The sequence below is a fragment of the Apodemus sylvaticus genome, chromosome 2 (assembly GCF_947179515.1).
Source record: "Apodemus sylvaticus chromosome 2, mApoSyl1.1, whole genome shotgun sequence".
NCBI lineage: Eukaryota > Metazoa > Chordata > Mammalia > Rodentia > Muridae > Apodemus > Apodemus sylvaticus.
This window is the reverse complement of record NC_067473.1, coordinates 139,794,511-139,807,213: the sequence shown is the minus strand read 5'-3', so window position 1 is coordinate 139,807,213 and position 12,703 is coordinate 139,794,511. Positions and strand designations below refer to the sequence as shown.

At 43.7% G+C, this 12,703-nt stretch overlaps 1 protein-coding gene across 9 annotated transcripts in view; it reads right to left on the bottom strand.

Moving 5' to 3' along the window:
- Itpr1 (inositol 1,4,5-trisphosphate receptor type 1) overlaps positions 1-12,703 on the bottom strand; it is a 331,083-nt gene that overhangs the window by 181,537 nt on the left and 136,843 nt on the right. For 6 of the 9 annotated variants that reach the window (XM_052174461.1, XM_052174469.1, XM_052174462.1 and 3 more), the window contains exons 9-12: positions 11,606-11,689; positions 11,365-11,511; positions 4,865-4,960; positions 3,235-3,279 (exon numbers count right to left, since the gene is read on the bottom strand). In XM_052174461.1, the coding sequence (XP_052030421.1) occupies positions 3,235-3,279; positions 4,865-4,960; positions 11,365-11,511; positions 11,606-11,689 (372 nt within the window). The remainder of the gene's footprint in view (positions 1-3,234; positions 3,280-4,864; positions 4,961-11,364; positions 11,512-11,605; positions 11,690-12,703) is intronic. The other 3 variants (XM_052174464.1, XM_052174466.1, XM_052174468.1) reach the window with 1 other exon arrangement.

The window sequence follows — 12,703 nt, the reverse complement described above, 5'->3', positions numbered from 1 at the left end:
AGCTACAGGAACTGCAGACCTTCATTCCATATAATTACATCCACTCAAAACTGTTGGGAAGCAAGGATGCGCTGGAGGAAACCTGGCCTGTCAAACATTTTATTTTTGGTGGTGCAAAAATACAGTAATGGTTGTCTACCAAAAATATGACGCAGGTACTTCCTAGAAGAAGAAATAAGCGCCAATCCAAGTGTCCCTCAGTAACAATTCCAGAATAGTTTGTTAAGTCACTCTAGCTCTAAAGAACACATTGATCCTGGATTAAGAAGTCTGCTGATGATGAAGAAAAGGGCCACTCATGCTACAGTGGGATTTGGTTGAAATGAAGGAAAATCCTTCGCAGTAAGACTTGATTAACAATGAAGGTGTCCTGGGTCTCCAAAGCAAAGGCCACATGACAGAGATGTTTGCAAGTGGCCTTAACCTGAATGCCTGCTCAGATGGACTCTACAATATCTCTCAGTGACCACACATGCAATTCTTTTCAATGCCTGACATTCCTAGTACAACCACATGTCCTGCACCTGCAGGGAAAGTATCATTTCCTCATCCCTGGCTTGCTTCTCTCTGGATGAAACATTATCTCCTGCCCAAATACAGAGAGGAAGATACTGTAATCTTGAACAAGAAGTCACATCAAAGGCAAAGGGAAAGAAATAAGAAAACAGTTCCATAAGATGGAGGTCTAACTTCTATTTACACACACACACATCTAGTCTTGCATAGATCTGTAGTCTTACCTAACAGGTCTCCTGGGGAGGGGCTCATGGGAGTTGTGGTAGTACTTAAGCCCAAGAGTTCAAGACTTGCCCAGGTAACATAGGAAGACTCTGTCTCAAAAACCAAACCAAAACTAAAAATCCAATTAAGAAGTTCTCTTAGTACCTAAGAATCTGAGGCATTTTACTCTTTCTATGCTAAAGTAACACCTGGAGCAAGAACACTCTAAAGAAACCATGGACATCTGTTCTCTCTGAACTCTGGTCTCCTGCAACATGTCCTACACAATACTCTCAACACAGGATCTGAACCAACCATAACTAAGGGCTTGGTTACAGGGGACAGTTCAGAGATGGCAGCAGATCCAGAGGAAAACTGTGCCTGCTTCCTCTTTCTAGCCACAAAAGCCAGCAGAGGGCTTAGTGTGCATATGCCATCTAGTGGGAAGACAGGTGCATGTGCAGAGAGCAGCAGAGAAAAAGCCTCAGTTGGCTTTTTGTTCTCAAGTGACCACTGATTTCAGAAGCTAGTTAGGTCTACCGCTTTGTTGATGTCAACCCCCCAGGAAAACCATAGCAGATGAAAAGAGGATGATTTTCACCCAGGTTTATATGACTCTAGACTTTCCTTTCTCACTCCCAAGCTAAAAAGTCAAAGAAGGGAAACAGGGCCCTCTCAAGGCTAATACTTGCCTATGGAGACCAATCCTGTACTTCCAAGTCTCTTGGATACAAGTAAGACACTCTCAACACACTCATTCTCCCTGTGCACCCAAGGTTCAGCAACCTGGGACCCATTAGAGCAATACTGTCTTGATCCACACCCAGCCTGCTAGTGTATCACTAACATGAGGAAATGTGAGACTCAGAAAGACCACTGAGCCCAAAAGAACCTAAAATACATCATGTTAGACCTCACCCAGTGCCTCCTACCTCTTGTGACATCAAAATGACCTGCTGGATATGAGAAGTACAGTCCTTACTGATCTTGTGCAACTTGAAAATGTTGCTGATACAAAGAAGGAAACTGAGGCTCAGGGAGGGAAAGTTACTTGTTCAAGATCATATAACTTGTCAGTGATCCACTTTTCAGTGGTATTTAAATAAAGATCAATCTTTCTTCTTCCTCCTTGGGTTTGCAAGTACTGCACTTTGCCTTACACTGCGAATGTTGTCTTCCTTCATATATAGAACCTAATGGAACCGTGCCATCTCCCATAGAGCCCACGGTTCACTTAGACATCATCTCCCTAATGAGTGATGCAAAGGTCAGCTTCCTTCTGTGATACCTTGGCTGGCAGCGCTGAGGCCATACATGGTAGTTTCTTCTCTCAAGTAAAGTCTGTCCAAGAATAAGGAATGTCAAACAAGAAAATAAAGCCAGGCCCAGGGTTCAGACTAGCAGTAAACTGGATTAGGTCTGCTCTCTAAGATGGATTAGCTGTGGAGGACAAGTTTTCCACTTGTCTGCAGAAGTACAGGCGACAGAAAGGCAATGGGAAGGTGGAGATGAGTCCCCGGCACCCTGTGAGACAGAGAGGAAGAGATGTCCCTAGTCAAGCCCTAGGAAGTCAATGAATGTAGTCATGGCAGACACCCTCAGCCCCTATGGCTCAGTTTCTTTCATTGCCAACCCACTACCCAAACATAATTTGAATGTTCACCATTAGCGCAAAATTCATGGCACCTTCCTTTGGACTTATCTCTGCCTTCCTTCCCTTCCATGATGTATTATTTCAAAATCTACTAGAAAAACAAGTACCCTCAAGTCTAACTACCATACCAACCACTGAGAACAACACATGTACTAACTTGTCAAACAGACAGCAACATTCTGGCATTTTGTTTGGTTTGAATTCAGCATGACCAAGCACTCTGCAAATAGAACCATTTTGTGGATATCCAATGTCCATGAAACCTAACCACTGCTTTCTTCACCCCCTACCTGGGGTATGCACAAATCAACATTACTTGGTCATGATTTCTCCAAAGCTAAATCCATTTGCACTAAAATTACAAATCACATCAGAACCTAACGCTAATTTGACTTTGTAAAAGGCAAAGTTGGAGGTCAGCTACCTGAGTGTCCCATTGGAGGACATGTGTCCCAGGTCTCATGTGTTATCTCAGCAGTGGAAAAGATACTACGCACTATCACTTCAAAATCTGGGTGAGTAACAGGTCAAGGTCAACAGCATTAAGAGACAATTGTTTGTAAAAGGCCACCTTTCATAAGGACTACCACATTCTCCCACCCAGAAATATTCCAAGAGATATTTGCACTTCCCCAACTTAGAAGTGCAGACTCTTGACCAAACGCACTGGAAAACCATCAAGACCACGAAGGATATGACATTCTTCAAGAGAAGCACAGAACAAGACCTTGGTGAAGGTAACCTAAATCATCCCCTTCCCCAACGCTCAAAGGCCACTTGACAATTTCTTAAATGTAGCTCCAGATTACTTGGCCTTATCCCTACCAGACAAAGACAAGAAGGCTCTTGCCTATACTTACTGAGGGCTGAAACTCCAGGCATTCTTCCTCAAATTCAGGGTCTACCTGATGAAAAAGAATCATGAGGAAATTAAAATATCCATTTCTTTCTCAAGGACTGGGACCCATCTGCAGGAGATGTCGATACCCGCCGCCATCCTTGAACAGCTCAGAACTTGTCCCTTCCCCTAGTCACAGAACCAGCATGCCACAACAACACAAGTCACAGTTACAGTACACACAGAACAATCCACCAATCACTAATAGACAGTTCAGCTCTGAGTGGAGACAAGGAAAACACAACAGATTCACTAGGAAAGCAACAGTAAAGGCCTAAGGAAAAGATAATGTCAACACACAGTCATTGATAGCCCTGCTTAGGAGACCTCTAGAAAGAGCTACATTTACCTTCAAACACCACAGGAAAGACAAAACAGCCTTAATCTTTAACCTCATGATCAAAGGTTTGTCAAAGCTGCTCAGATGGTCCTCTTCCTCCCTAAGATTCCATCTTAAATGTCAACTTGGACTTCTTCCTGTTTGGTTCTTCAGGATTTCAAAATCATCAGTTCATCCAAGTATCAAGGGTGATTTATACATTTAGAATCCAATTTTACATTTAGAATCCGTGGCGGAAGCAGGACTGATCCTGACACAAATCCTTGGAACCCCTGAGCCAGTGTCACCAGACAACAGTGGGGACTTTTGATGTACTGCTAGAATGTGAATATGGTTGGATGTATATCTTCCCTTAGATCAGAGTAAAACTCCACATCAGTTACACAGCAGGATGGCCCTTAACACAAAAATTAAAACGGAAATTCCTTCCATCCTTCAACAACGTGTCTTTCCTTTCCTCAAAAGCTTTCATAAACTAAATACAATAGATTAAGAGTTGAGGGAGGAGGATAGAGGCTTGAAAGCCAGCCTGGGCTGCAAAGTGAGGTCCTGATTCAAAAAGTACTTGAGGGCCCAGCATATGTGTATGGGTATATAAGTGTGTAAGTGTGTGTGTGTGTGTGTGTGTGTGTGTGTGTGTGTGTACACATATGTAGCAGCACATGCCTTTAATCCCAGCACTTGGGATGGGGGAGTAAATGAATCTCTGTGAATTACAGGTCATCCAGAGATCTTGTCTCAAAATAATTTGTTAATTTGATCCATGATATTCTTACGAGACTGATGACGCCTATGTCTCCCTGTAAAGCCCAGAGGAATCAGAGTTCTCTATGAAATGCTCTAGTTCTCCATGGAACTCAATGCTTCTGATTTTATTTCCCATGTATACAGTGCAGGCAGAATCAGGCACTCATGTTAGGTGTGGGGTCGTCAGATGACCATAAGCCAAGCAGTGTTCAACAGCAAAGTAGGGGAACCACCCTACCCTACAGGCCTGCAGTAGCATCACGTTCTAACTTCCTTCTCCCTACAGCCTGGCCAGGAGGCCTGTCAAGTCCCACAGTCTGTCAGTCATTTGTAACTTTTCTTTTCTGAAGAAATGAACATGGAGAGAGGAATATGGAAAGGCAGATGGAGAGGCTGGGTGGCTGAGTGCTCCCTTGAGGTTCCAGGCATCCGGCTGCTACAGGGGAGTGGAGAACAATAATCAGTGAAGTCACTTTCCAAGAGAAAACCGTGTGCAGCCACTTACCTCTGCTGCCAAGTAATGCCCTGTAGCCAGGTGCTTGAACCGGAAGAGGCTATTCCAGTACCCAGCTCCGCCCCGACATGGGTCATGCTGGACGACCTGCAAGAGTGAAGATGGTTAATAGGTGTGAAAGAGTTGTCAGCCCACAGTGAAATGCCACTGAACTGGAGGCATGGACAAGACCGTTTACTAGTGGTATTACTAGGGTGTTAGCATCCTTCTACAAAACTGTGCCAAGCTTCAAGATGGAACATCTCAATTTAGAGATACAGAATCATGAAAATGATGTTTCTCTATAAGATGGGATTGTCTCCTAGTTAATATAAAATGTCTGGAATAAGAACTGAAACACTCTTTAGATCTCTGCCTTAATACTAATGAAGTATAAAGCTCATTTGCCAGTTGTGTATGTATATGTGCATGTGTGCACACACACGCTTGTATTCATCTTGTGCTTGCACATGGAAAGGCCAGAGGTTGACTTCAGGTATCTTGCTCCATTGCACTCTCTGGACGTGGAGACTTCCATTTTGGCTAGACTGTCTGGCCAGCACGCATCTGATAATCTGCCTGTCTCTGCTGCTGCACCTTATGTGGAGATGAAAGCCCAGGCCCTCAGGCTTGCATGGCAAGTGCGGAGCCATTTCCCTTACCCCAAGCAAAAAGACTCTGAAATTTACCCACAAAATACCAAAGTTGGTTAAATAAAAATTCAGAGATCTTTCCCATACATGCATTTGTTTGCTGCGACACATTTGCAGACCTACGCTCTCAAATATGAGAAGAGAGTCTTGGACAATTTACCATGAAACTGCACCTTTCAGAAACAAGAATGCAACGGACATATGTAACTAGTGTGCTGCAGTATAGAGATCGCCACAGTGAAGGAGAAAATTGGGAAGGATGCATGAAGCACGAGTATTTGCTAGACAGGAAGTGATGCATCTCTGTGGTCCCTCAGAATAGGTGAAGCAGCCCATGACAATATATCTACGTAAAGGCCTATGGGGTAAAGAGAAGGTCAGAGTTTGGGAGGAAGCGCTATAGAGATATAATGCTACACATAGAGAAAGTTCCAGAAGTTTGTATAAATTTTTGACTGACTATCAAACTACCAATAAGATCTAAGGACCCCATAAGATCACTCAAATAACTACGACTGGCAGATGAATATAATTCAGCGGCAGAGCACTTGCCTACCACACACAATTTGTTCACACCCATGCACAGACATGTACATATGAACCTACCCCATATATACATACACCTGAAACTTCAGTATTCCCAGAGTTCCCATGGGACTGGGAATGGTTCTGATTGACAAACCTTGGCAGAGTGATCCTGTGGAGCACACTGGGCATTTACTATTAATAATGGAGCCCCACAATATAGACTGCTCTACCTTGACCTAGTAATGAATAAATAGGAACCTCCATGGGCCCAAACTGATTCACAGGAATGTGACTCCAATAAATCAAAACTGTTGTCTCCTAAAAAGGACAACAAATCCTGTATACCCAATAAAGTTACACTTAAGTATCTTCAAAGAATTACAAACTCCTGCCTGTACTGTCAAGCAATAAGAAGGTAACCCATTAACTCAGTCAGATAACATTAAATGCTCCAGCTTATGTCAAAGCTGAAAACATGACCATGTCAATATTGTCACACATCCTAAATAACTCTGGCAGGATAAGGACACCCATGCATGCACAGGGGACACCAAAGTCAAATTTATGAGTCACTGCAAACAGGGGGACAAAGATTTCCAAACCATTGTACTCACATCCCAAGCAGTGTAAACCAAGCATTACTGTCTAATTAGAATTCTAAATGCAACAAAACTACTTTCTGGAAATGAAATCTCCCTGGAGAAACCAGCTCCGTGATACATGATCGGAAGGTACAGGGTACAAGTGCTTCCGGAGGCAACCTGGGTACTCAACACTTGTCCAACTTGAATCTATCGCCCATGATGCTAGTCTAGAGACATGAAATACTTGCACACAAATGTTCATAGCTGTATTCTTCATGGGAACCAAAATGTAAAAATGTAATGCAATATTACAGGGTATAAGGGAACTAAAGTACCCATGTATGCCAGTATGGATAAATTCTGAAGACAATATCTGCAACATCTGAATGTGTGTGCTCCTTCCCTCAAGTCCTATGTTAACATCTAACCCCCAAAGCTAAGGGCTCAGAGCCTTGTGAAGGGATCTATACCATCAAGCAAAAGACCCCAAAGAGCTGCCTAATTCCCTGGGCCGTGTAATGACGTTTAGAAATCAATTTCCAGTCTTTCGTTATAGCAGCCCAAATTACAGTGAAACACTCCCAAAGCCACACACAAAGAATTGTTTGCAGGGGGCATCCACGGAAGAAGTTGACTTTGCCCCCAGAGGTTGAGATGGGCTGGGAGCTGGGGTGGGGATGACAAGGGACAGGCTTTCCTCAGAGACGATTTTAAACAATTTATAGGGCCAATAATTGCATAGCCCCAAGAATCTATTAGAAATGACTGAATTGTATAATTTTCAGTGTGAATACACAGTGTGACTTGCATCCCATAAAGCTATTAATTAAAAGAAGGAAAAACATTTTTAAATGAGTAAAACAACGCTATTTCCACACAAAAGACAATACAGACAATTTGTTCATGACAAACCTGAACTACAACAAACATGGAAAGTTCTTCTGAAGAATGAAATCTACTATGCAAACTTGGATCTCTATGAGGAAACACAGAGCTTAGGGTGTAACAATGCAAGCAAACGAGGAAGACCTGTGTGATCCTGTCTGCCTGTCTTTGAAACATAAGCAACTGCTTCCTTGGTGTCCAGTGTTGCGGTTTCTCTGAGCCATACCATGGAAAGGGTTGCAATACATACAAGGGCACATATATATGTATGCTTATATGAAGATCTAAAGGCTGCTGGCTAGGCATCCTGGGAGCAAAGCATATAATAAAGTAAACTGAAGTTTAGGATCCATGTAGAAAAAAATATATGACCACATAAACACAAAGAACAGAAGAGAGGAAACTATTGTAACACATTACCAGCCCATCATGTTAACTGAAGCTGGTGACCATGCTAATGCATGAGAACCTCAAAAACTCTTCTGAATTTTTCTTTGAATTTTTGTCTTATTTTTATTTTATGTGTATGAGTGGATTTTCCTGGTTGTGTGTCTGCATGCTGTGTGCGTGCAATTCCCATGGGGGCCAGAAGCAGACTTCCGATGCCCAGAGACCAGAGTTACAGACAGCTGCTGTCTGCCTTGTGGGTGCTGAGAATTAAGCTTTGGTTTTCTCCAAGAGCTGCTAGTGCTCTTCTCTCTAGCACCCCTAAATCTAGTGTTTTAAATCCACAAAACACATGGTGTTGTTTTCCTTCTTTCATTTTGAAGAAACAGTTAAGTTTCCAGTAAGGCAGAAAACAATTTAAAGAATCAGTAAACATTTTCATAGGAAATTCAGAAGAAACAAACAAACAAAAACTGGCAGGAGACAGATTTTAATGAAACAAGAAATTGACAGCTGGTTGTCCTCAGAGCAAAAATAAAATGCCCTCAAGGGAACTTTCAAGTTAAATCCCCCCAGAAAGTTATCATCTTTTATTTATTAATCTCAATCAATTTTGAATGAGGAAGGCTTGGCAGATGGCTTTAAAGGCACTGGCGTCAGAGACCCTGATTTCTGTGGGCTTACACATCTTCTTAACTATGTCCCAGCAGAGTGAGCATCTGTTTATAAAGTACCAACTATACAATACTATCCTGTCCACTGAAAAATGGCTCAATGGAAGTAGTTAAGCCAGGAGACAGTGAGCAAAAACAAAGTTCTAGCTTTCAGAGAACTCCCTGAATGGAACAGGCTAAATGGACTGACTGGCCCTAAACAGATGTGAACAGCCAAAGAAGAAATGCTTCAGACACTGGAGAGGAAAAAGCAAAGAAAACTGATGGAGAAGCTAACCAAAAAGAAAAAGCAAGCCAACAAAGTAAAGGATGGATGGATGGATGGATGGATGGATGGATGGATGGATGGATGGATGGATGGATGGATGGATATAGATAGGTCAGGTCTCTTTAGCATGACAACTGCAGGAAATTACACAATGCCAAGATGAACCAATTTCTCCATCTAGGTAAAAGAAAAGGAAGGAAAATTTTAACTGGGCAAAGCATTGAGCAGAAACTACACTAGAAAGGCTGCACAGAAGAAAGACGAGCAAAGGAAACTGGCATCACACAGGGAGGGCGAAGGCCATGAGGGGCATCATCTTCATATCTGTCTCAGTGGCTGACTTGGAAAAAATGAGCATACTGAGTGCTCACGGGGAGAATTTGGAAATATTCCCTCCACTTTAGAAAAGACAGTTTCTCATTCCCTTTTTAGTTCTCAGTTTCCTTTTTGTTTTGGTTTGGGTAAGGGTGCCTACAACTAGCCTAGCTTTGACCCTGAACTCATGGTAATCCTTCTGCCTTGGCTTTCAAATGCCAAAATTAGTAGCATGCCATCACACCTGGATTTGGGCCAGCAATTTCTTATAATGTTAATCCTATAGCCAATAAAGGCGTCTGTAATCCACTGTTACACATGTGAACACACGAGAGCTTATGTCTAAGCACAAGCGTCCCTGAAGCTTTATGTGTTACAGCTCCAAAAAGTCATCAACTAGCGGCAAATTCACGGGCTGCATAGGATGTGGACAAAACAACACCAAGAGGCAAGACAAAGAAACGGACTGCTGACGCACACAACAACGCAGATAAATGAAGGCTGCCTAGGCTAAAGGCTGTTCTGCCATTGAAGGAAGAGGCTGGTCACCTCTCCAGGGGAAAATGGGAAGTAGCCAGGGGGACCACTTAAGGGCTACTATTCTTCTGGTTCTTGATCCAGATGCTGGATCTTAACTGAGTGGAACGTTAAGAAACACAATTCTCTGTTTATGTCTTGACTTGGGCATTCTGCTATATTCTGCCAAGGCAGAAGGCAGGAGAAGAGAGAAAGTTAACAAGTAGAGACAGAAATGCACTGTGCTCAGCGGGAGACTGTGGGGAGGGCAATTCTGCCCCCCTCCACACTCTCAGGATCATTATAGTCAAACACTACTATCAGCGTCTTCCTTGGTTCTCCAAACCTATTCCTCTGGACAGAACCACTGCTTCTGGAAGCAGCATGCTGACTGTGCCAACTCTGTCACTCAAAACACCTTTCCAGATGTTTCCCTGCCCGGGAGGGGCATTCCCAATGCCCTGCAGCCTTGGCAGGTGCAATTTGAGGCGCTGGTCTCCAGTGTGGTCATTTCCCCCATTCATCCTGTGTGGCTCCAAAAGCCAGGTAACTCAGTGTTGTGCCAAGGCTGTCTCATATTCTTTCCAGTTCCAAGCCTTTCCCTTACATGACAGAAACTACCCTACTTCTCTCCTTTCCAAAATGCACCTAGGAAATACAAGTCAGGTGCAAACTCTTTCATCTTTGAAGTTCTCGGGCGGTTGACTACCTGTATCTAACACCTTCTGTTTACCCTCAGCTGACTCTCTAATCTCCTGTCCTTCACTGTCAACCCTCACCCTTCCCCTCAGCCTTCCCCTTTCTCACATCATGATTTTTGCTTTTGGTTTGTGACCAGTGGATTGGGACCACCCACTGTCATTTAGGAAACCTTAATCCTCACCCTGTCAGATCATCCTCCCTTGCTAAAACTTCCAGAGCACACGGAACACCCGTCCTGGTACCCAGACCCTCCTGCTGAGTACACCTTCTATCCAGATGCTTGATGCTTTCTTTTTTTGTTTTTTGAGAATTTCATTCATGAGTATTGAAATTACATAATTTCTCTCCTCCTTCTTACTCCTCCCTTGCATCCTACTCTTCTCAAATCCATGGCCTCTTCCATTTTAAGACTATTATCATTATCAATATTATTATTATTAACCTGCTGAGTTAATTCAGTGTTGCTCATAGGTACGCATGCTTAGGGCTGACCACTTAGGATTGGATAAGCCCTCAGCAGCCACTGATTGCCTGGAGCTCTTCACTAAGGGGTGGGGTCATGTGAAATCCACACCCTCGTCCACAAGGCATGTCAGCTGCTGGTGGTGTTTCTGCAGGTCTTGTTTAGGTAATCATACTTTTGAGATTTCATGAGTCCACCTTACCCATCATATACAGGGAATATAAATATACAACAAGCAAGAGAAAAGAAAGAGAAGAAAAAAATAGAAGAGGAAGGGTAAGGTAAGAAAAAAACATTTCTGGTGACTTGTGGAAAGACTCCTTCTCCAAAAGACCATGCACCATGGTCTGGTGCATCATGGTGTGTTGGCTTGCCTGGGCCATGTCTACTTATTTTTATGAATTGGTATGACTTAAAAATCACAGCTGCAGAGAGGTTTAAACCTGAACTCCATCACCCACCCATGAACACACACGTGCCCAGTCGCCTCCCTCACTTCTCCGGCCTCGCGCTTTCCCTCCGCAGCCCACTCCTTACCTCCACTTCCCACAGGGCTTTGGAGCTGGTGGCCGATGTGGCTGACTGTCTGCCGGTTGTCCTCAGGAAGACGTGCTGCTTCTTCCTGTGCTCATCACAGGTGAGGAACTTCTCTTGCTCAGCATGGAAGAGCCTCACCACGTCACCCTGTTCGTCAACACGAGATGGGAGGAAGGGGGAAATGGTTGGCAAACAATGCCGACCTGCTACTCTGAGGCGAGCCAGGGAGAGGCACACTTACTCCTTTCAGAATGTCATCTTTGTTGTCACTCCATTTCATGAAAAGCACTATTTTCCAACTTGTATTACAGTTGACAGAATTGACCTAGAAAGCAAATCAAAGTTAATTTTTCACATAGCTCCTAGAATAACTATGTCACACGGTTTCAAGTTCCTCCCTGTAGCAGGAAGGCCAGCCAGGCTTCAGTACAAACATCTGGTTATCTATAGTCAGAGAGCTATAGTGTCCCCTGCGTGTTCATGCGTCTGAATGCAGGGTCCCCGGCTGGTGGAGCTGGTCTGGCAGAATCTGGAGCCTTTAAGAGGAGGGACCTAGCTGTAGGAAGTTGGTGTCTAGAGCAGAAGGCCTTGAGGTGGAGAGCCTGGCCTGGCTTCCTGTCCTCTCTCTCTGCTTCCTGTTCTACAGACGTATGTACAGCCATCCCCGTGTCTTCCCCACCATGCCTGTTAGCCATTATAAACTTTAAATTGCTTTTTCTTCAGGTACTTTGTCGAGGTGATAACAAAAGTACATCTTGGAGAAAGAACCTGAAAAGGCACGTGGGGAGGATGGAATGCTGGGTATAAATGGATGATTTGTACCCTTTACTACACATGCTCCAGATCCGACCAGAAGCGCTGGTTTCCTCCTGCCCACTATGGAACACTGTGTTTCTTTCTCTGCTTCTATAGCCACAAATGTAAAGGGTAAATGGAATAAAGCATCTATAAAATGGAACGAGATACTGAGGCAAGAATTAGTCCAGGGTATACATTTGAACACATCAGTGGTCATCATTAACAGCAAGAGCCCTTATTAGTACAACCACAATTTCCAGGCACCACCTCATGTCCTCCTCAGCAGCACCCTAAGAAACTGGACCCTCCTTTCAGACTGGAAATTGATGCCCAGAGATATTAAGTAACTCATCTGCAGTTCCAGAGCTTGGGGAACCACAGACTGAGCTATGAATTCACATCTTTCACAATCCAGAGCTCACGTCCACTCCATGAGACAGATATCCTATCATGAGAGATTTAGGGTCCTGTGTCTGTAACTGCCCAGTGAGACTCAGTGAGACTGGCAGATATACAGCTGAAAATAAGACACTGTAGCAAG